At 46.8% G+C, this 25,144-nt stretch overlaps 1 protein-coding gene across 3 annotated transcripts in view; it reads right to left on the minus strand.

Annotated features, from left to right (window-relative positions):
* The window catches only part of GMPR (guanosine monophosphate reductase), a 147,289-nt gene that overhangs the window by 41,598 nt on the left and 80,547 nt on the right, over positions 1–25,144 (minus strand). For all 3 annotated transcript variants that reach the window (XM_078368290.1, XM_035294832.3, XM_002806679.6), the window contains 3 exons: positions 13,583–13,702; positions 9,853–9,936; positions 5,269–5,442 (listed from right to left, as the gene is read on the minus strand). In XM_078368290.1, coding sequence (XP_078224416.1) covers positions 5,269–5,442; positions 9,853–9,936; positions 13,583–13,702 — 378 coding nt within the window. The remainder of the gene's footprint in view (positions 1–5,268; positions 5,443–9,852; positions 9,937–13,582; positions 13,703–25,144) is intronic.

The raw sequence follows: 25,144 nt of genomic DNA on the forward strand, positions 1-25,144 counted from the left end.
CAGGGGAGTAGAGCTTGGCCTCTCTCTAATCTGAACAGATTAGATCTCAGGGACCTACTTCCTCCAGACCAGGTCAGAAAGAGCCACCAGCACAAAAGCATTTCCCAGACCCAACATAGGCACCTCCAAGTCCCCAAGCCTGAGTTGGTGGCATGTGGGGACAATGGCAAAATATCACAGACTCAGGCAAGCCACCTGGCCCTGAATGCCAGGTCCAGCTCTCACCGGTGATGTAACCCTCAGAAGGCTTCACGACTAAGTTTCACGGCAAAGAAAGTAGGTGCTATTATCTCTATGCAAAGATTTGTTATTAGAAAAGAATTGCTGGCCAGGTATGGTGACTCATGCCTGTAATTTCAACACTTTGGGAGGCAGAGGTAGGACTGCTTGAAGCCAGGAGCTTGAGATCAGCCTGGTCAACACTGCAAGACTCTACAAAAATTTTTCTAAAAGAAGGGCCGAGTCTGTGCTAGTGCCTTTTTCCATAGTACCAAGAATGTCCCCAAGAGCACATTCTTCTCTTTCTTCTCTGGAAGCCACCAGGCAAATGGCCACAGGACTCTTCAGTCAGCCAACACCTCAAGAGGACCTTTTCTGCCAAAGATGTTTTCTGAAAATCCCTGCTTCTCCTACCCCTATGTGGTAAGGCTTGTCTTAGATGAAAAGCAAGAAAAAAAAAAAAAAAACAGGTGAGGACGGGCACAGTGGCTCATGGCTATAATCCCTGCCCTTTGGGAGGCCAAGGCGGGTGGATCACAAGGTCAGGAGTTCGAGACCAGCCTGGCCAAGATCTCTACTAAAAACACAAAAATTAGCTGGGCACAGTGGCAGGCGCCTGTAATCCCAGCTACTTGGGAGGCTGAGGCAGAGCACTGTCTAATTCTAATTCAACTCAGGCTTGCTGGGACTTTGAGGTCCCTATGTTGGGTCTGGGAAATACTTTTGAGCTGTGGCTCTTTCTGACTTGGTCTTGAGGAAGCAGGTCCTTGAGATCTAATCTGTTCAGATTAGATGAACCCAGAAGGTTGCAGTGAGCAGAGATCATGCCACTATGGTGACAGAGCAAGACTCTCCGTCTCAAAAACAAACAGGAGAAACTGGACACAGGGAGTGAGAAGCCCTCACTCCTGGTGCAGGGGCTGGGAACTGCCAGCTTCTACCAGAACATGTGCAAGCATCCTTTCTGTTCATCGTACCGTAACGGTCGTAGTAACACTCCACTCCATAACACTCATCGTCATATTACATTGTTCAGTTCCAAAACACTGGATAAACGTTAATGCATCTTCACAATGCCTCCAAAAGCCATCAGAGAAATTGTGTTTCAAAAACATAATGTCCAAAAGCCGAGGACATAAAAGTACTGGAGGTTTCCAAATGGATCACAGATTTCAAGGGTCAGTGCAGGCACAGAACAGCTCAGGAATAAACACCTACCTTGCCAAAGTCTCCTGTTCATTGCTGGGGAAACCAGCAAGAACAATGAAAACATAAGCCTGGGCTGGCTAGCCAGCAGGTGCTAGAAAGGGCCTCGCTGTTGGTGGCTCTCCAGACAGCAGGGGGAACTCTGCACCAATCTCCTCCCTCCCAGTCTACCCCCACTGAAGCAACCCCTAAGATCTGCGGTGGCAGCACCCTTTCCCTCGTCTTACCCAGCCCCCTCCTCCTTCCTACACTTCCCTCCTTCCTGGTCTTCGTCCTTCAAAGGTGACACACAGGCTCTCCAGGGTGTCCAACAGGCACCTGGCAGCTCTCAGCAAGCCCAGCTGTGAACTATACCCCACAGCAGCCCCAGTTTGGAGAATGCAATGGACAGCTCAGGAGAACTAACTCATCTCTGCTATCACTTGTCATTTTAAAGAGGGACACACATTTTCTTTCTCTTCTTAAAACAAACGACCCCTCACCACCCTCCATCTTTCTTCTCCATCTCTGACTCCATTCTCAGAACATGTGCCCTCGATGACGCTCACTAGAGATGAGAGAACGCTAGTGAAGGCTGCGCTGTTACAAAACAGCATCCCATTCTGCAGTCATTCTCCAGCAAAGAGGACCCTCAACCTTTTCACAGGTGAGGAAAGAGATTCAGAAAGAATGCAACCTCCCCAGTGTGACTCAGCTCAGGTGCCCACACGGACTTCAGGGGTGCTATGGTCTGAATATCTGTGATCCCCCCCAAATTCCTATGCTGAAACTGAATCTTCAACCCAATGGCATTAGGAGGTGGGGCCTTTGGGAGGTGATTAGGTCACGAGGGTACAGTCTTCATGAATGGGATTAGTGCCCTCACAAGAGAGGTTCCAAGGAGCCTGTATGCCTCTCCCACCATGTGAAGACGCAGCGAGAAGGCACCACCTATGAGGAACAGTGAAACCAGACATTCAATCGGCCGACAACTTGATTTTGGACTTCCAACCTCCAGAGCAATTAATTTGTGTTGTTTACACAGCAGTTTATGGTATTTTGTGATAGCAGCCCAAACAGACTCACACAAAGAGCATTAAGGAGTGAGTTTCACAGTGATACAACCAGCTGGAAAGTAAAGAGAAGGAAAAAGAGCAAGTGAGGCATCTAGGGGATGGTATTAAAGATTAGCTCCAGGAACCAAGGACATAAACTAACATGGTGAATCTCAAACACGCTACCAAGAAAAAGAAGATCAAAACATACAAAGGATTACCACTTATGAACATTTACCCGTTTATCTTATGAATAAAGGCTATGACAGATTCAGATGAGCAGCCTGATGAAAGCGACACAGGGCAAGGTCTGGAAGAGTCCTGCATGCAGGAGCTCCTGTCCCCACAGAGCTGGGGTCTGCCATCCTCCAGGCATGCAGGCGTGTTACCAACCAGGAAGCTTTCAAAACCCCATACTTTGGGGATCTCTGTGAAGGCCTCGTCAAGGAGGCATGATGGATGTTAACTCTACTTCCAGCTCTCTCCCCTCTCTGGAAAATGGAGGATGAAGCTGGAAGCTCCAAGCTTCTAATCATGGCTTGGTCTATCTGGTGACCAACCCCCACCCAGAAGCCCATTAAGAGTCACCTTGTCAGGACAAGGGCAGCCGCGCTGCTATAACCAGGAAATCCCAAGGGATTTAGGAGCCATGTGTCAGGAACCAGGGTCAGAGATCAAATGCTATTCCTACCACCCAGGAAATCCCAAGGGATTTAACAGCTCTGGGCCAGTTGCTCTCATCACTCTGCAAATTACAAAGATTCTAGAAGCTCTGTGTCAGCAACCAGAATCACAGACCAAATATTAGAACAAAAGATTCTCTGAGCACCCTTTCCTGCAAGGGTTTTAGAAGTTCTGTCTCAAGAACCAGGGACTGAGACCAATAAACACATATACATTTCTTATTATTTCACAGAATTCAGCAAACATCATTATCAAAAACAATGAAGCTGGCCGTTCTATGATAGAAGACGAAGTGAATTTTGCTGTTTCCCAACTGCTTCTATCACTGGTACAGCTGGCTGACCTTGGAACAATTCTGTTTCTGTTTTTCTTGAGATGAAGTCTCCCATCACCCAGGCTGGAGTGCAGTGGCGCGATCTCGGCTCACTGCAACTTCCACCTCCCAGATTCAAGTGATTCTCCTGCTTCAGCCTCCCGAGGAGCTGGGATTACAGGCAAGCCACCACACCCAGATAATTTCTGTATTTTTAGTAGAGACAGGGTTTCACCACATTGGCCAGGCTGGTCTCAAACTCCTGATCTCAGGTGTTCACCCACCTCAGTCTCCCAAATGCTGGCATGACATGCACGCGCCACCACACCCGGCTGGAACAATTCTTGATCATTTCTTCACGTGTTTTTGAAAAGCATAAACATACTTAACAATCCCTGGAAGTCCGTTAACAGAAGACTTTACTCCGTAGCAAATAACTCCTTCCTCCTAACTTTCTTACAATGATGACATACACGAGATGAAGTTCAGAATTCAAAAGAGACAGTGTTAGGTAAATTATCTACAGTCAATCAGTATGTGCCATCATCATCAGGATTAGCAAAGACATGCATAATTACAATACAGGATTTTGCAAAAGCCCAGGATGTACTCCAAGGCTTCAAATCCCTTTTTCTGCAAATCCATCTTTCCCAAAAGTCACAAATCTACATTCTAACCAGTTAAGGTGCATCAGGAAAAGTCAAGAAACAAAGCTCCTAGATAAAACACACCAGCAACGGATACACCTTCAATAGTGGACTATGGTGAACTGTTCATACTGTGGACTCCTACTTCCTATAGCGCAGCTCCCTGCTGGCAGCAGGGGTAGGACATGGAGGACCTACACATGCCACACTCAAATCCAGTCATGTGCTCTCAATCTTAAAATACACTCTTTGTTAAGGAGTAATACAGACCCCTTTTAAAGGTATCATATGGGGCCAGGCATGGTGGCTCATGCCTGTAATCCCAGCACTTTGGGAGGTCAAGGTAGGTGGACCATCTGAGGTCAGGAGTTCAAGACCAGCCTGGCCAACATGGTGAAACTCCGTCTCTACTAAAAACCCACCAGCCAGTGTGGTGGTGTACAGCTATAGTCCCTGCTATTCGGAAGGCTGAGGCACAAGAATCACTTGAACTGGGGAAGCAGGGGTTGCTGAGTGAGCTGAGATCGTGCCACTATACTCCAGCCTGGGCAACAGAGTGCGACTCCATCTTAAAAAAAATAAAAATTAAAAATAGTATCAGATAGTAAGAAACATGTGATGATACTTAGGAAAAATTGGGAGCCAACATCCGATGAAGTTGATGGGGATTTTTTTTTTTTTTTTTTTGAGATGGAGTCTCACTCTGTCCCCCATGCTGGAGTGCACTGGGGCAATCTCAGCTCACTGCAGCCTCCATCTCTCGGGTTCAAGCAATTCTCCTGCCTCAGCATCCCAAGTAGCTGGGATTACAGGCGTGTGCCACTACACCCAGCTAATTTGTTTGTATTTTTAGTAGAGATGGAGGTTCACCATGTTAACCAGGCTGGTCCTGAACTCCTGACCTCAGGTGATCTGCCCGCTGTGGCCTCCCAAAAGGGCTGGGATTACAGGCATGAGCCACTGTGCCCAGCTGGGGATTTTATTTTTTAGGGAGGAAAGCTAGTTTTCTGATCTTGCATAGAGCTGCCTATCCTTTCCCAAATGATCCTCAATTAGTCTTTGACTGAGGAGGCACCGAAAGCTCTGAAGCGAATTCAGCTCCCCCAGACACAATCAGCAACTCCCTCATGGCTTCCCCATCTTGAGAATGTCCCACTTTACTTACCATAATGGTGTGTTCGGGAAATTTGGCACGGACGAGTTTCACGAATTCCACAAAATGTTCTGAATACCCATTGGCCACATCCAGGCAAATAAACTTAACCTGTGGCACCGCGTCCAGGATGCTGCTCATCTTTTCCAGATCGTTCTGCCCACTGCCCGAACTCACGGCTACGTGCTGCACCAAAATAAACCAAGAAGGCATGAACGTAGCATTCAGAAACCAGACCCTGCCCCATCTATGCTCCTATTCTGGGACGGTATGTGCAATCCTAATCAAATGCACAGTGCACCTGCTTAAGACACATGCAACAGCAGAGGTAAAGGGTATTCATTCATTAAATTATCTCAACTTTGGCCAGGCACAGTGGCTCATACTGTAATCCCAGCATTTTGGGAGGCCAAGGCAAGCGAATCACCTGAGATCAGGAGTTCGAGACCAGCCTGGCCAATGTGAAACCCCGACTCTACTAAAAGTACAAAAATTAGCTGAGCGTGGTGGCTCATGCCTGTAATCCCAACACTTTAGGAGGCCAAGGCAGATGGATCACCTGAGATCAGGAGTTCGACACCAGCCTGGCCAACGCGGTGAAACCCTGTGTATACTAAAAATATAAAAATCAGGCCGGGCGTGGTGGCCCAAGCCTGTAATCCCAGCACTTTGGGAGGCCGAGGCGGGTGGATCACGAGGTCAACAGATTGAGACCATCCTGGTCAACATGGTGAAACCCCGTCTCTACTAAAAATACAAAAAATTAGCTGGGCATGGTGGCGCGTGCCTGTAATCCCAGCTACTCAGGAGGCTGAGGCAGGAGAATTACCTGAACCCAGGAGGCGGAGGTTGCAGTGAGCCGAGATCACGCCATTGCACTCCAGCCTGGGTAGCAAGAGCGAAACTCCGTCTCAAGAAAAAAAAAAAATTAGCCAGGCGTGGTGGCAGGTTACTATAATCCCAGTTACTTGGGAGGCTAAGGCAGGAAAATAGCTTGAACAAGGGAGGAGGAGGTTGCAGTGAGCCAAGACAGTGCCACTGCACTCCAGCCTGGGCAACAGAGTGAGATTCCACACCCCCCACCCCCCACCCCCCAAAAGTAGCTACTGGCATGAATGTGTCATATCAGGGAAACTCCAGGGAGGACAATGAGCGAGAACTAGTAAGTTTCCAGGAAGAAGGAGAAATGGCCAATCGACTCCGGTTTTCCCACATGAAAGCTGGGGCCTTCACCCTGAGTGCCTTGCTTGGGGAGCGAGAGAGGGGAAGGTATCTAAAATGCCTCTGATAAACTCCTACCTATTTTTATCTTCTCTCCCAATAAAATACTAGCACAGCATGTGACATAGTTTGGATACTGTCCTCACCCAAATCACGTTGAAATATGATCCCCAATGCTGGAGGTGGGGTCTGGTGGGAGGTTTGGGTCATAGGGATGGATCCCTTATGAATAGCTTGGGCCATCCCCTTAGTGATCTCTCAGTCTGAGTCACAGGAGATCTAGTTGTTTAAAAGTGTGTGACCTTCCATCCTCTCTTTCTCTCTCTCTCCCACTTCGTCTTCCACCATGATTGGAAGCTTCCCAAATCCTCCCCAAAAGCAGATGGTGGCGCTAGGCTTCCTGTACAGCCTGCACAGCCATTAGCCAATTAGACCTCTTTTCTTTATAAATTACCCAATTTCAGGTATTTCTTTAAAACAATGTAAGACCAGCCTAATATAGCATGCACATCTCAGACTGTTCACAGAACTGCAAATCGCTTTTCCTATTAAAGGGATAAAATCTCCTCAGGTGTGAAAACAAGCCTGACATGATTGTTCACAATTGCACTTCTACATGTTTAAATCTGAGGCCACCACTCCCACTCCTGTAACACCCTTATCCCTTAACTTCCACCAGTGCCCTCGAAGCTCACACCTCTCCCTTCTTTGAACATCTGCCCTTTGGAAAAGGGCTTATTTTCACTAATGTATGCCTTACCGAGACTAAGACATGGATTGTTTATATTTTAACTCTTATCTCTATACCCTGGGCCACCTGAGTGACATATCTTAATATCCTTTATGTTATTCCCCCAAATCATAATGACATAGCTGCAGCCCAGGGGCTGAGTATGAGCTGATGGGTAAATGACACATATTTACTCCAGCCTCCTCTGTGCATTCACACCTGGGCCTCGTGGTTCACAGCTCTGCCCTGCACCAGCCCAATCCACACGCCCACTTCCCCTCCCACTAGAGCTCTGCTTTTTCATCTGACTTCATTTCTGGTAAACTATACTTTATGGAACTTGAGACTGGTTGCCTTCTCTCACTGCTACTAAGCTTTTAACATGATCCCTTTTGAATTCACCTTTTATTTGGTGGTGGGGCAGTGAACTTACTAGTCCAGGTATCACATTCAGTAATGAAGGCCACGGTTCCAGTTAATGAAACATTGCCAAAAATTCCCTTAAAGAAGTTGGAGCCAGGCGCGGTGGCTCATGCCTGTAATCCCAGCACTTTGGGAGCTGAGGTGGGTGGATCATTTGAGGTCAGGTCGACAGGCCTGACCAACATGGTGAAACCCCATCTCTACTAAAAACATAAAAAATGAGCAGACTGGGGTGGCACACGCCTGTAATCCCAGCTCTCAGGAGGCTGAGGCAGGAAAATCACTTGAACCCAGGAGGTAGAGGTTGCAGTGAGCCGAGATCATGCCATTGCACTCCAGTCTGGGTAGCAAGAGCAAAACTCTGCCTCAAAAATAAGTAAAAGAAGTTGGAGGGAGGTCTAAGCAAAAGAAAAAAAGAAAACCATTATTCCCAAATTTACTATAGGGAAAAACAGAAGAACGTGAAAACCAGCACAATTCACTTGAACACAACATGGCAAAAACGAAGGACTTATTACTGAGTCAGAATTATTTTATCTCCAAAACCACTTTATCACTAATCGAAATCCACACATAAATTAAAGCACAGTAACAACCACCACCAAAAGCCACTGAGACCTTGAAAACAGAATGATCTGAGGTCATTTTCCCATCATAAATCACCTGACCAGCGGGGAGCGGTTCTAACCCAGGGAGACCTGTCTGTGGCTTCAGCTCAGAACCCCGAATGTGGGAGGAGGAAACGCAGGCGTGCTGTGGTAGGGCTTTTTGTTGTTTTTGAAATGCTTGGGTTTTTAACAGCTTTGTTGAAATATAATGCCACACCATACGATCCAGCCATTCAACATGCACAGTTCAATGATTTTTAGTATATTTAGAGTTCTGTAACGGTCACGATAGATTTTAGACATTTTCATAAACCTCCCACAGAAAGACTCATACTCCTTAGCCCCTCAGGCCACTAATCTATTTTATGACTTAGATGTGCCTACTCTGGACGTTTCCTATAAATAAGATGGTAGATGCGTCTGGCCTTTGCATCTGGCCTTTTCCTCATTGGAGACAGTTTCGCTCTTGTTGCCCAGGCTAGAGTGAAAATCTCTGCAAACTCCACCTCCAGGATTCAAGCAATTCTCCTGCCTCAGCCTCCCAAGTAGCTGGGATTACAGACCTGCACCACCTTGCCTGGCTAACTTCGTATTTTCAGTAGAGACGGGCTTTCTCCACATTGGTCAGGCTCGTCTCAAACTCCTGACCTCAGGTTATCTGCCTGCCTCGGCTTCCCAAAGTGCCCGGATTACAGGTGTGAGTCACTACGCCTGGCCAGGTCTGGCCTTTTCACTTAGTGAAATGTCCTCCAGGTCAATCCATTCTGTAGCCCATGTCAGACCTTCATTCCTTCTATGGCTGAACAATAGCCCACTGCATGGATATCCCTTATTTTACGTGTCCTTTCACCCACTAATACACATTTGGGTTGTGTCTACTTTTGAGCTGCTGTGAACATTCATGTATAAGTCCTTCTGTGGACATGAGTTAATTTCTGTTGGATCTACACCTAGAAGTGGAATTGCTGGGTCACATGGTAACTCTTATGATTACAGTTCTGAAGAAATGACAACTGTTTTCCAAAGCAACTACACCATTTCCCATTCCCAGTAGTGCATAAGGGTTCCAATTTCCCCACATCCTCAACAATTATTTTCTTTTTTTAAAATAGAGATGGGGGTCTCACTGTGTTGACCAGGCTAGCCTGGATCTCCTGGGTTCAAACAATTCTCCCACCTTGGCCTTCCAAAGTCCTGGGATTACAGACATGAGCCACCGTGTCTGGCTAATCATCTGTCTTTCTGATGACAGCAGTCCTAGTGGAAACGTCGTTTACCGAACTCTAAAACAGCTTGTTATACTCAGAAGTTTTTTCTACAGCCCAAAGACTAGATCTACCTTGAAGTACCTGGCAGGAAACACAGGTCTTCCCCAAGCTCTCAGGACATAAACAGTTCCTCTTTCAAGAGAAAATGGACATTTTTTACAGATAAATCCTAGTATTTTAATAACACGATATGGAAACGAGTTTCCTCAGCAAATCCCTGGCAATGGCACAGGGCTGGAGAAACAGCGAACTCTTTACGTCTCTCTGCTACTGCCTGAAATCCTCTTGACAGCTCCGAAGACGTAGCTCCCCCTGCAACGCTGAGCTGACCAGGCTGTAGTCGTACCTGCAGGCATTCTGGGTGATTTGCCGCAAAGAGCTTCCAGTCATCCAGGGAGTAGTGCTTATGAATTGCTGTAAACAGGGAGTGCTAGGAAACAAAACAGCACCATTAGGATGAGAAGCCAAGTGAGAGCTCCCCTCCCTCCTCCAACTGGAGGTGGTAATCCCACCAGACAAAGGCATCAGTGTTCCTGCCATTCATGCTTAATTTGCTTTGAATATGCTCCTAGCAGCCAAAACCAGACAAAGGTACAACCATTGAAATCACAAAACCCTGTTTCCCATTCTAATCTGATTAGACAATACTGCATTCAGGACTAGGGAGGCTCTGCCAGGAGGAAGGAGAGGGATAAAAGAATTCTCAGAGCCCTGCCCAGCCCACCCAGGCTCCCACTCACACCTGCATTAGGTCAAAAGCAGTAGAGATGGTCCAAAGAGAAACCCGCGCATCAGGTCCGCTGCCCAGGAGAAGGGCCATCCTAACACAAACTTCTTAGCCAACCCTGAAGAACCTTACCTGATACCTGAAAGCTTTCTTTTGTATTCACAACCTGAACTTTCGCTAAAAGATAAATCCATCGGGCAGTTGGCATTCTTGGGGGTGGGAATTATATGAAGTGCAACCCTAAATCTATGATACTGCTCCTGCATGTGTGTCCGTCTTTCCTACCTATCATTTCATTTAGTTTTTGGAACAACTTTGAACAGTATTATCATTATTTGAGACGGAGTCTTACTCTGTCATCCAGGCTGGAAAGCAGTGACATGATCTTGGCTCACTGCAACCTCCGTCTCCTGGGTTCAAGTAATTCTCCTACCTCAGCCTCCCGAGTAGCTGGGATTACAGGCACCTGCCACCATGCACAGCTAATTTCTGCATTTTTATTAGAGACGGGGTTACACCACGTTGGCCAGGCTGCTCTCGAACTCCTGACCACAGGTGACCCGCCTGCCTTTGCCTCCCAAAGTGCTTGGATTACAGGCGTGAGCCACTGCGCCTAGCCTGAACAGTATTATTAGCTTTGTGGGCAGAAATGGAGCTGAAGAAATTTAAATTGGCCAGGCCACGCCCGTAATCCCAGGACTTTAGAAGGCCAAGGCCGGAGAATTGCTTAAGCCCAGGAGCCCGAGACCAGCCTAGCAACATGGCAAGACCCCATGTCTCTTTAAAAAAACAAGAAACATTCAAACTTACAAAATTTGCTGGGAATGGTGGCACACACTTGTAATCCTAGCACTTTAGAACGACGACATGGGTGGATCACCTGAGGTCAGGAATTTGAGACCAGCCTAACATGGTAAAACCTCATCTCTATTAAATGCAAAAAATTATCGGGGCAGGATGACGCACACCTGTAATCCCAGCTACTCGGGAGGCTGAGGCAGCAGAATCACTTGAACCCAGGAGGTTGAGCTTGCAGTGAGCCAAGATCGTGCCATTGCACTCCAGACTGGGCGACCAGAGCAAAATTCCATCTCAAAAAAAAAAAAAAAAAAGCTTATAAAATTTAACAACTGCCACAAAATTTAACAACTGCACAGCCAGGAGGAGGCGGAGGCCAGAGTCAAACTCGGATCTGACTACAGAGATGAGACACCCAACCTTGTATGGAACGGAAGCCTCCCACCTAACTTTCTCAGGGCTGCCTATGTTCCATCTACAGCTTCTCATTCTAAATTTCTATGACTTTAGTAACTTGCACTAGGCTCCATGGATCCTAGAAACAGGAAATTCACAGTAGCCACCCATGGTTAGCTACACCCGTCTCCACTATTTCGTTAGCAGGAAGACTTCCTAGGAAAATCAGAAGAGCACAGCAAGTTCTAGATTTTTCCTGGATTATAATCTATTACCTGAATTAATCAGCCTTGATTGTTCCCTGGTTCCCCTTGCTTTTTTACTAACACATGATTCATTAGTAGCAATGGCTGATGACAGAGTAGCGCATGAAAGGGTAAGGAGAAAAAAATACCAGTTCCTTAGCAATTCATTTATTAGCCTCTGGCCCAATGCTCAGTAGGGGCTGAGGTCTGACAGAAGACACCAGGGATCACAGAGTTGGGCGGACCACCTCTACTCCATTTTTGGAGCTCATAATTTATTTGAGAATCTTTTCCTTCGAATCACTGGCTAATAATGAATCTCGGCATCTCCTGTGGTTAGACTTGCTGCCCACGGTGAGAAACACTCCAAACTAATTGGATTTATTTTTTCACTTGGCAGGCATTATCCACAGGAGAGACAGAACCCCTGAGCGAGCAGACACTCCACATCGAGGATGCAGAAGACGCTCTGCACCTCACCCATAAAGCTTCTGCCACCAACGGGGTTTCCTTTATTTTTCCCAAACCCAGGACACTCTTTTTAATTTAATTTTAACCAACAATACTTCTCAGATTGATCTACACAATAAATTTTTTTTTTTTTGAGACAGGGTCTTGTTCTGTCACCCAGGCTGGAATGCAGTGGCGCAATCTTGGCTCACTGTAACCTTCGCCTCCCAGCTCAAGTGATCCTCCCACCTCAGCTTCCCGAGTAGCTAGGACCACAGGCTCACACCGCCACATCTGGGCAATTTTCGTATTTTTTTGCAGAGATGAAGCTTCACCATGTTGCCCAGTCTGGTCTTGAACTCCTGAGTTCAAGAAATCTGCCCGCCTCCAGCTCTCCAAATCCTGGGATTACAGGTGTGATCCACTGCGCCAAGCCAAAGTCAGGATACGAGCTACTCTCTTTATAGAAAATCAGGCCAGTGTAGTTGGCTAAAACAGACCTGGAGCTTGTACTATGATCTGTCCCTTTAAGTTGAGAGGTAAATTCCTTAAATTCTAGAGTCAGTTTGGGTTGGAATCCTGATTCTCTCTCTGTATATATCTGGCTAAGGGCCTAGGGCGAGTTACCTACCCCTCCTCTCTCTGCCTCAGTTTCCTCATCTGTAAAAGGAACCTATCTTGTTGAGTTGTGTCAAGAATTAAGAGATACAGGCCAAAAAAAAAAAAAAAAAGAGAGAGAGATACAGGCCAGGCACAATAGCTCAAGCCTGTAATCCCAGCACTTTGGAAGGCCGAGGCAGGCAGTTCACCCGAGATCATGAGTTCGAGGCCAACCTGGCCAACGTGGTGAAACCCCATCCCTACTAAAAATACAAAAAGTAGTCAGGCCTGGTGGGAAACACCTGTAGTCCTACCTACTTGGGAGGCTGAGGGAGGAGAATCATTTGAACTAGAGAACAGACGTTGCAGTGAGCCAAGATCACGCCACTGCATTCTAGCCTGGGTGAAACGTCTAGCAAGACTGTCTTATTAAAAAAAAAAAATTAAGATACATTATGTGCAGTGTTCCACACATAAGCACCCGATACATGTATCTGGCATAATTATACAGTAAATGCTGCAGCACAGACTGCATACAAAACAGCTCTGCCTTCATTTTAAAGGGACTGTCACTTTTCTGCAATATGGCACTCTTCATGTTGTCTAGCTTCTCTTTATAGCTCTGATTGCAAAACCATCACTGTTTCTATCAGAGAAGCCATGAATCCAGATCTAGACCATCTCACTGAACACAATGCCCAGACATCATCCACTTTCTGACTGACGGGGGAGACAGAGGATGACCCAAAGCGTCTCACATTTCTACTCTTCCCTGCGTCTGAATAAAGCCAAGGTGTGTTCCTGATAACCTGTCCATGTTGAGAGCAGCAAAGGGAAAAAATACAAGCCTACCGCCTCACCTGTGACATCACAGCTGCCATCTCAAACGTGCCCACAGTGTCCATGTTGGCCACGATGATGGGAATCCCTGAGTAGGTCTGCTTTGAATTTCGAAACGTGAAGGTGCGTTCAAGATCCACCTGTTGGCAAAAAAAAACAAAGAAAAAACAAAAATGGGAAAGAAATGAGTGCTTTGCTCTTATGTGAAATGTACAGAATTTCTGGAGTTTGGAGTCAGTAGGAACAACACAAAGGTCCCTGGGTGCTCTTAGGGGTCAAAGACAGGTATTCCAAAGACACTGAAGCCCCCAAGGAAACCACTGGATCCAGGTGACACACTAGATCCAGGTGTAAAAATTGAAATGGGCTCCTCACCCTCCTTGATCAAATACCAGCAGAAGGCACTAGAAATTCCACCATCGAGGCAAGCCCGAGGATCGGAAGCTTCTCCTCCTTTACCAGCCTCTCCAATCCCACAGCCATCCTCTATCCGCATCCCAGAAGACCCACATATACATTATCTTCTCCCCACCTCCAAAGCCTGGAGAAACCACTTCCCTCCTGGGAGCATCTGCCCCACTCTTCCTTGCCAACCATCGCCCTCCTCCTGAGCAGTCCCCACTTCTTACCTTTCACCTAGAGCCATCCTCTGAATTCCCCCTGCAGTGAGCGCCACACAATTATCCCCTGGCCTTTTACCCTCCACAGCAGCTTTAATTATGAGAGCTTTCAAAAAGCTGATGAAAAGTACATTGCAACCGTATGTTCCCATGTATCAACACTTGTTCCTTTGATTTGCAAGGAGCTGGAGGGTTGGAGCGCCCCCAGTTCTCCTGTAACTTCAAGATCAGGGCACAAAGGACTAACCTTGCTATCGGCAATCCGGAACAGCAGCACAGACACAAGGGTGGGCTTGGCAGAAGCTGTGTGCTAGACAGAGCCAGGCCCTCACCAAGGGCTAGCAGAGTCCAAATTACTTCTCTGACCCAGGGCAGGTGCCAGCCTGTCTGCCCACCCACCATCCTCAGCCGGCTCTTATCCCAGGAAGGCTACCTCCTACAGGCTCCATTTCTCAAGTTCCTTTCTGGCTGGGACTGGCCAATGGAGGACTCTGGGTGGGAAACTGGAGGACAATGGCAGGGAGAGGTGGGGAGAAGCCAGGGTAGCTCTCTCAGAACCCCTCTACATTAGGGAGGATCTCCAGAGCAGCTCTGCTGCCCCCAGACCTGGATCCTCTGACCAGAGGCCCAAAAGTTCCTTGTTCCAGCTTTTCCTAAGAAGCCCAGTCCCTTCCTGGGCTCCAGAACACCGCCTCCTCCCTCTGGTGACTTCTTGCTGTTGCTGATCTCTGGGGTACCTCAATATCCTCAGTTGTGTGAGGATGCCCTGAATTCAATTCCATGTTTTCAACAGTCAGCACTGTTTGTTTCTCTGGCTGGACTCTGATGGACGCAGACCACATTAGAAGTGGGTGCTTCCCCAAGGGGCACCAGCCAGAGGAACACAGGTGTTAATCTAATGCTTCTGAAGTAACTTAGACCTCCAATAACCCTGGCTTCATGAATTACACCAGCAAGAGTCATTTTCTTTCCTTCTCTCTCCCTCTCTTTCTTTCTGAGACAGAATCTCACTCCGTCGCCCAGGCTGGAGTGCAGTGCGTGATCTCGGCTCACTGCTGCCTCTGCTGCCTGGGTTCAAGCAATGCTCCTGCCTCAGCCTCCTGAGTAGCTGGGTTTACAGGTGCCTGCCATCGTGCCTGGCTAATTTTTGTATTTTTAGTAGAGACAGGGTTTCACCATCTTGGTCAGGCACGTCTTGAACTTTTGACCTTGTGATCCACCTGCCTTGGCCTCCCAAAGCGCTGGGATTACAGGCATGAGCCACCACACCCAGGCAGAAAGAGTCATTTTCTGCCAGTGTTTACCGAGATATTTCTCTTATTTTTTTTTCACTTAAGACAACGTTCACTTTGCAATCAGCATGAAGTCAGAAAACACCACGGACGGCTCAGGCCCTTTAGCCTTTTCATTTCTCTTGCTTCTCAACACAGGGTTCCAAGTCCAGAAAGCGTCCTGGGTGAGTGATGTCAGAAACATACCGCACAGGCCTCGCACAGCCACAGTGAGGGAAAATGAGATGCGGTAAGGGCACGAACCCACCCACTCTCCACCCCCTTCCTGACGACTCCGGGTTCTACTTCAGTGGAGCATGTGATGGCAACACTCTGAAACAGAACTGAACGGCTACCCATTGCAACCCTGCATGCGGCTAATGGCCCTCTATCATTTGGCTTCGCAGGCTTGAAACAATCACAATTCCTTGGTCTCAAATTACTCTTCTATCCTCCAACAGGCACGGGGCTAGCAGCCACACTGCACCCGGCTGAGATCACAATGGGTTTTTCTTGGCACTCCAAAACCTACCAGCAGGACACAAAACACAGAGCTCTTCATGGAAAAGGGCAGCCTTAACGGGGAACTCTTCCCCTCATTTCCAGTCCTGTTTATGAGGTAGCTCTTTGCCATCGTTAATTCTAAGAAATAAAATGGTCTTCCCCAGCTTTGTCTACCCAGACACACACACACAAACAACCCAGACCAGTTGTTCACTACTGGAGATAAACATTTCAAATATTCAGCCTTGCAGGAACACCTGGCACTTAGCCTGGCAAAGCCGGCCAACACGCCAAATATAGATTTGATTCGTAAGCCTGACCCAAAAGGAAACATACACTAACAAAAACCCCACCCCGAACCCCACACACACCTCTCTGCTCCTCTCTAACAGGCCTTCATTAAAGCCAGTCCTGCCACCCACATGTCAGGGGTTCAAAGGTGCATGTGCGCCAGCGTGGTGGCTCACACCTGTAATCCCAGTGCTTTGGGAGGCCAAGGCAGGCAGATCACTTGAGCTCAAGCGTTCGAGACCAGACTGGGCAACATGGAAACCCCGTCTCTATGCAAAATATAAAAAACTAGCGAGGCTTGGGTGGCATGAGCCTGTGATCCCAGCTACTCAGGAAACTGAAGTAGGAGGACTGATTGAGCCTGGGAGGTTGAGGCTGCAGTGAGCCACCATCATGCCATTGCATGCCAGCCTGAGTGACAGCACGAGACCTTGTCTCAAAAAAATAGAGGCCCACCTACCACGTTCCTAAATAATTCAATGTGATCAGTCCAACGAACGAATGGCTACTTACAAAATAGGTTCTAACCTCCTGTCCTAAAAAAAATAACAATTTCATTCACAACCAAATGGCTACATAAAATAGGTTCTAACCTCCTACCCTAAGAAAACAACTTCATTCACAACCAGAAAGGCAGCAGAACATGGCAGCGGGGAGCTGGCCCTGGCCCAGTCCACCCTTCTTCCCTTCTCGCCCCAATCCTTATGTGTGCAAATGTGTCCACCTTCAGCCTGCAAATGAAGGTCTCTGCATACCACCTACCTGCCCACCAACACTGCCGCTTGCCCACTCTCTGGGTTGGAGGGGAGCACGCCAGTAGCATGGGTGGCCCTTGGAACACCTCAGCGCAAGAGGCCCATGCAGGCCATAGAATCAGCTCAGAGTCACTTGGGGAAGGATACAGGATCCTGAGTACCTGGTGCATGGCCTAAGGAACAGCATAGCCCACAGGCCTGCCCAGTGAGGAGGGATGCAACTAGGGGAAAGACGTGGGACCTGGGACAGGGGTCTCTTTTCCTGGATCTACAGACAGCACCGAGTAATGCAATTCTATTTTTTTAGATGCAGTTTTGCTCTTGTTGCCCAGGCTGGAGTAGTGGCGTGATCTCGGCTCACTGCAACCTCTGCCTCCCACGTTCAAGTGATTCTCCTGCCTCAACCTCCCAAGTAGCTAGGATTACAGGCATGGGCCACCATGCCCGGCTAATTTTTATATTTTTAGTGGATACGGGGTTTCTCCGTGTTGGTCAGGCTGGTCCCAAACTCTTGACCTCAGGTGATCTGTCCGCCTCGGCCTCCCAAAGTGCTGGGATTACAGATGTGAGCCACTGTGCCCAGCCCAGCAATTCTTTTGTGTTGTATTTCATTATATAATCTATTCCATAGTTTGCTCATTATCTGGCTCACCTGTCTGAGTAGAGGGACAATGTCTTTCAACTTTGTAGTCCTAGTGAGGTTCGAAAAGCATGGGATAAACGAATGCACGGCTAAAAGGTAAGAAGAATACTATGTTCTGGGCCCCAGCCTTTTGCAGTGTTTGGTGGCCCCAACCCAGACCTTTGAATGTGGATCCAAGCCCTGGAAGCTCACCCATCAGTTGTCAGGCTTGTGAGACGCTTGTGCCTAGCTGCAGTGCTACCAGCAAGAGCAAGGGTCCACAAACAGAGAGGGCTTCAGAGGCTGGTCCAGCACACCCATGCACATCAGAATTCTCTTAGAAGTGGTTCCATTCATTTTGTTTCTTATGGTTTCCAATTAATCATTCCTTCACTACTTTTGGGAAAGACATGGGATAGTGGGCTCTGTGAGAGTAAGTAGATAGCTAGATATGGACAGGAGGGGAGCTCCTGGGAAAGGGAAAGTCTGGGAAGGCTTACCTGGAGGGAACACCAAAAATTTACATATTAGTAGCATCTCTAATGCTTGAGTGGCTGGGAACTTGTCAGTCCTGGGTAGGAGAAAGAAGAGGTACCTATGCAGAAAGAAACACCCTAAAACTCCTCTTAAGATGCCCCAAACCATCATTCACTCTGCAGTTAAAATGTCAGAATATTGCAAGCTACATGCTGATAAGGACAAAGGGGGCATTCTTAAGAGAAACCTGGCACCATAAGTACAGATTAGGGCAGAGAAGGACATTCAAAAGAGATAGGCAGGCACAGGAAGTACAGACTTGACTGCTGTGGATCTTCCTGGGGGGGCGGGAAGGAGCCAGCCCCAACAGTAGCTTTGGATCGATCCCTGCCCATGTGCCTTATCCAGCAGTGAGGAGGTTCCACAAGCCTAAAAGGGGCATGCTGGGGACCTAAGGCAGGAGCAGACAAAGAAAACAGGAGCAGAGACTTGAGACAGAGGCAGGAATGTGAAGAAGTCCAAAATAAAATTCCCTGCATAGGAATCTTGGGCTGTTTTCCTGCGTGATCAGCCCGCTCCTCCCTTAGCACCTATCTATTTTTTCTACAATAAGCTCTTTATACTGTATTTATTTTCAGTGAAAGTATCTGCCATCTTGTACTGCCTCTTGGTGAAAATCTTTATTCCAAGTTAGACAAGAGCTGGGACATCTGTTCACTCCAGTAATAGCTCCGTTTCAGTTTGTATTTCCAGAACTGTAGGTGCTGAATAACTGACACTCTGACTTTAAGTGGTGCAGAAGGAGGCCAGTAGGGGGCGCCAGCTGTCAAACCAGGAGCAAGAAGGCCCTGCAGTGTCCCAGCTGCCAGCAGGGGGCGTGCTGCCACTACCCTGTGAGCAGGAGGGCCCTGCAAGTGTCCCAAGCTGCCAGAAGGATGTGTGCTGCCACCACACTGTTAGCAGGAGGGCCCTTCAGTGTCCCTAGCTGCCAGAAGGTGGCACACGAGCACCACACCATGAGCAAGAGGACCCTGCACTCTGGTTCCCAGCACAGGGCATGCTGCCATGGCACTGTGAGCAAGAGGGCCTTGCAGTGCCCCGAGCGGACAGCAGGGGGTGTGCTGCCACTACACCATGAGCAAGAGGGCCCCGCAGCACGGGTACCACAGCACGGACACTGTGAGCAAGAGGATCCCGCATTGCCATGGTTGCCAGCAGAGGGTGTGCTGCCACTACATTGTGAATAACAGGGCCCTGCAAGTGCCCCAACCACCAGCAACGGATGCCATCCCCACAGTGTAAGAGAGCCCTGCACTGACCCTGGCAGCCAGCAGGGGGTGCCCGAGTCCACCTTTTCAGATTCCTGAGGCTCCGCCCCTGGTGTGCGTGGCGTCACAGTGTTGCCAGCGGTCTGCGGAGTTGCCTTCTACTCAGTACACACCTGGGGGGTACTGCAAGGGCAGAGCTGTGACCTCCTCGGCACAGAACCCAGGGTGGGGTTGGGGGGCTGGTACCTTGAGGGTGGAGCTGCATTCTCCTCAGCACAAACCCAAGCAGAGGAGTGCCACTGGTCTCCAGCGCAGCTGTTTTGGCAGGTCTCCGCACAAAAAACTCACATGGGTCCAGGCGCCATTTCGGCTGGTGACACGAACGCCTGGGAGACAGACTCGTCCATTCAACTGAATAAAAGGGGACTGAAACAGGGAGCCAGGCCAGGAGATTCCCAGGCAAAAAAGCACCACGAATCTCCAGAGTGGCTGTTTCAGCCGGCGCAGTGGGTCACTGCACAGGAAATCACATAGATCCCGGGCGCCTTTTCAACAGGCGACTGGAACATCTGGGAGACAGAGCCACCTGTTCAACTGATTAAAAGGGTACTGAAACGGAGCCAGGCCAGGAGAGTCTCCAGCAGAAAAGCACCACGAGCCTCCACCATGGCTGTTTCAGCCCGCGCAGCGGGTCTCTGCACAAAATCTCACACAAATCTGGGTACCTTTCAACTGGCAACTGGAACGGCTAGGAGACAGAGTTGCCCATTTAACTGAGGAAAAAAAAGGGGGTCTGAGACAGGAAGCCAGGTGATCAGGCTTGGCCAGTCCCACCTGCACAAAATCCAGCAATTTGACATGCTCTGGATTGAGAGTTTCACAGCAAGCATAGCTGAACCCGGGACGGTACAGCTCTGTGGGGGAGGGGTGTCTGCCATTACCAAGGTGGCCCGCCATTAGAGAGAGAGTCCACCATTACAGAGGAGGGCTGCCATTGCTGAGGCAGTTCTAACTACACCCCTATAAACAGGACTGCAGGGAAGTTCACATGGAAGCTGGGTGGAGCCCGCGGCAGCTCAGCAACACCTCTACTGGCAGACTGTGACTAGGCTGCCTCCTCGCTGGGCAGGGCAGCCCTGAAAAAAGGCAGCAGCATGACAGAAACTTATAAATAAAGCCCTACCTTCCTGTGACACAGCACCTTGGGGGAAAAAAAAGGTGGTTATGAGTTCTGCTGCAGCAGACTTAAACATACCTGCCTAGCAGCACTGAATGGAATGGAGCTCACAGCTCAGCACCTGAGCTCCTATAAAGAACAGACTGTCTCATCAAGCAGCTCCCTGATGCCCATATATCCAAAGAGTCACTGCATAAAGGAGACCTCAGACTGACATCTAGCAGGTATCCTTCTGGGACAAAGATAACAGAAGAAGAAACTGGCAGCAGCCCTTACTGATCTGCAGCCACTGCAAGTGATCCCCAGGCAAGTAGGGCCTGGAGTGGACCTCAGCAGTCCTAAAGCAGAGGAGCCTGTTTCTTAGGCAAACTAAGAAACAGAAAGAAATAACTTCATCATCAACAAACTGGACGTCCACTCACAGACCCCATCTGAAAGTCACCAACTATAAAGACCACAGGTAAATAAATCCACAAGGATGGGAAGAAACCAGCACAAGAAGGATGAAAACACCCAAAAGCAGAACGCCTCTCCTCCTCCAAGGGATCACAACTCCTCACCAGCAAGGAAACAAGGCTGGATGGAGAATGACACTGATTAATTGACAGAAACAGGTTTCAGAAGGTGGGTGATAACAAACTTCTCTGAGCTACAAGAACATGTTCTAACCCAACGCAAAGAAACTAAGAACCTTGAAAAAAGGTTTGATGAAATGCTAACGACAATAAACAGCTTAGAAAGGAATATAAATGAACTGATGGAGCTGAAAAACATAGCATGAGAACTTTGCAAAGCATACACAAGTTTCAATAGCTGAATTGACCAAGCAGAAGGAAGGATATCAGAGATCGAAGATCAAATCAAAGAAATAAAATGAGAAGGCAAGATTAGAGAAAAAAAGAGTAAAAAGAAACGAACAAAGCCTCCAAGAAATATGGGATTATGTGAAAAGACCTAATCTACTTTTGACAGGTGTACCTGAATGTGACGAAGACAATGAATCCAAGCTGGAAAATACTCTTCAGGATATTATCCAGGAAAATTTCCCCAACCTAGCAAGGCAGGCCAACATTCAAGTCCAGGAAATACAGAGAACACCACAAAGATATTCCTCAAGAAGAACAACCCCAAGGCAAGGCACATAATCATCAGACTCACCAGGATTGAAATGAAGGAGAAAATGCTAAGGGCAGCCAGAGAGAAAAGTCGGGTTACCCACAAAGGAAAGTCCATCAGGCTCACAGTGAATCTCTCTGCAGAAACCCTACAAGCCAGGAGAGGGTGGGGGCCAATATTCAACATCCTTAAAGAAAAGTACTATCAACCTAGAATTTCATATCAAGCCAAACTAAGTTTAATAAGCAAAGGAGAAACAAAATCCTTTACAAACAAGCAATTACTCAGAGATTTCATTACCACCAGGCATGCTTTACAAGAGCTCCTGAAAGAAGCACTAAACATAGAAAGGAACAACCAGTACCAGCCACTCCAAAAACATACCAAATGGTAAAGGGCATCGACACAATGAAGAAACTGCATGAAGTAACAGGCAAAACAACCAGCTAGAGCATGATCAAATTCATACAATATTAACCCTAAATGTAAACGGGCTAAATGCCCCAATCAAAAGACACAGACTGGCAAATTGGATAAAAAGCCAAAACCCATCGGTATGCTGTATCCAGGAAACCCATCTCACGTGCAAGGATACACAAAGCATCAAAATAAAGGGATGGAGGAAGATTTACCAAGCAAATGGAGGGGGGGGGGGGGGAAGCAGGAGTTGCAATCCTAGTCGCTGATAAAATAGACTTTAAACCAACAAAGATCAAAAGAGAAAAAGAAACACATTACATAATGGTAAAAGGATCAGTGCAACAAGAAGTGCTAACGATCCTAAATCATTATATACACACTCAATACAGGAGCACCCAGATACATAAAGCAAGTTCTTAATGACCTACAAAGAGACTTAGACTCCCACACAATAATAGTGGGAGACTTTAACACTCCACTGTCAATATCAGACAGATCAACTAGACAGATCATTAACAAGAATATCCAGGACTTGCTCAGATCTGGACTAAGCAACCCTAATAGACATCTATAGAACTCTCCACCCCAAATCCACAGAATATACATTCCTTTCAGCACCACATCACACCTACTCTAAAACTGGCCACATAATTGGAAGTAAGTCACTCCTCAGCAAATGCAAAAGAAGGGAAATCATAACAGTCTCTCACACAACAATGCAATCAAGTTAGAACTCAGAATTCAGAAACTAACAACCTCACAGCTTCATGGAAACTGAACTGGCTCTTGAATGTTGACTGGATAAATAATGAAATGAAGGCAGATATAAAGATGTTCTTTGAAACCAACAAAAACAAAGACACAACATACCAGAATATCTGGGACGCATTTAAAGCAGTGTCTAGAGGAAAATATATAGCAATAAACGCCCACATGAGAAGTAAGGAAAGATCTAAAATCAACAGCCTAGTGTCAAAATGGAAAGAGCTAGAGGAGAAAGAGCAAAAAAACTCAAAAGCTAGCAGAAGACAAGAAATAACTAAGATCAGAGCAGAACTGAAGGAGATAGAGACACAAAAAAAACCCTTCAAAAAAAAAAAAAAAAAAAATAAAATAAATAAATCCAGGAGGTGATTTTTTGAAAAAATAAACAAAATAGAACACTAGCCAGATTAATAAAAAAGAAAACAAAGACTAATCACATAGATGCAATAAAAAATGATAAAGGGGATATCACCACAGATTCCATGAAATACAAACCACCATCAGAGATCATTACAAACAACTCTATGCACATAAACTAGTAAACCTGGAAGAAATGGATACGTTCCTGGACACTTAGACCATCCCAAGCTTCAACCAGAAAGAGGTCGAAACCCTGAATAGACCAACAACAAGGGCTGAAGGAAAGGCAGCAATTAATAGTCTACCAACCAAAAAAAGCCCAGGTCCAGATGGGTTCACAGCCAAGTTCTACTAGACATACAAAGAGGAGCTGGTACCATTCCTTCTGAAACTATTCTGAACAATCCAAAAAGAAGGAATCCTTCCCAAATCATTTTATGAGACCAACATCATCCTGATACCAAAACCCGGCAGAGACTCAACAAGAAAAGCAAACTTCAGGCCAATATCCATGATGAACATAGATGCAAAAATCTTCAATAAAAAAGTGGCAAACCAATTGCAACAGCACATCAAAAAGCTTATCCACCAGGATCAAGTAGGATTCATCCCAGGGATGCAAGGCTGGTTCAACAAATGCAAGTCTGTAAACGTAATTCACCACATAAACAGAACCAAAGACAAAAACCACATGATTCTCTCAATTGATGCAGAGAAGGCCTTTGACAAAATTCAACAGCCCTTGATGCTAAAAACCCTCAATAAACTGGTATTGATGGAACGTATCTCCAAATAATAAAAGCTATTTACGACAAACCCACAGCCAATATCATACCAAATGGGCAAAAACTGGAAGCATTCCCTTTGAAATCTGGCACTAGACAAGGATGCCCTCTCTCATCACTCCTATTCAATATAGTATTGGAAATTCTAGTCAGAGCTATCAGGCAAGAAAAAGAAATAAAGGGTATTCAATTAGAAAAGGAGGAAGTCAAATTGTCTATTTGCAGACAACACGATTGTATATTTAAGAAAACCCCACTGTCTCAGCCCAAAATCTCCTGAAACTGATGAACAACTTCAGCAAAGTCTCAGGATACAAAATCGATGTGCAAAAATCACAAGCATTCCTATACACCAATAACAGACTTAAAGAGAGCCAAATCAAGAACGAACTGCCATTCACAATTGCTACAAAGAGAATGAAATACCTAGGAACACAACTAACAAGGAATGTAAAGGACCTCTTCAAGGAGAACTACAAAACACTGATCAAGGAAATAAGAGAAGACACTAATAGGTGGAGAAACATTCCATGTTCATGGTTAGGAAGAATCAGTATCATGAAAATGGCCATACTGCCCAAAATAATTTACAGATTCAGTGCTATCCCCATCAAGCTACCAACAACCTTCTTCACAGAACTGGAAATTACCACCTTAAACTTCATATGGAAGTTTAGCCAAGTCCGCATAGCCAAGTCAATTCTGAGCAAAAAGAACAAAGCAGGAGGCATCACACTACCTGACTTCAAACTATACAAGGCTACAGTAGTCAAAACAGCATGGTACTGGTACCAAAAAAGAGATATAGACCAATGAAACAGAACAGAGGCCTTGAAGGCAACGCCACACATCTACAACCACCTGATCTTTGACAAACCTCACAGAAACAAGCAATGGGGAAAGGATTCCCTGTTTAATTAATGGTGTTCGGAAAACTGGCTAGCAGTGTGCAGAAAGCAGAAACTGGACCCCTTCCTGACACCTTACACTAAAGTTAACGCCAGACGGATTAAAGACTTCAACATAAGAGCTAACACTATAAAGACCCTAGAAGAAAACCTAGGTAAAACCATTCAGGACATAGGCATAGGCAAGGACTTCATGACTAAAATACCAAAAGCATTGGCAACAAAAGCCAAAATAGACAAATG

Source organism: Callithrix jacchus, chromosome 4 (assembly GCF_049354715.1).
Source record: "Callithrix jacchus isolate 240 chromosome 4, calJac240_pri, whole genome shotgun sequence".
In the NCBI taxonomy this organism is placed as follows: Eukaryota; Metazoa; Chordata; class Mammalia; order Primates; family Cebidae; genus Callithrix; species Callithrix jacchus.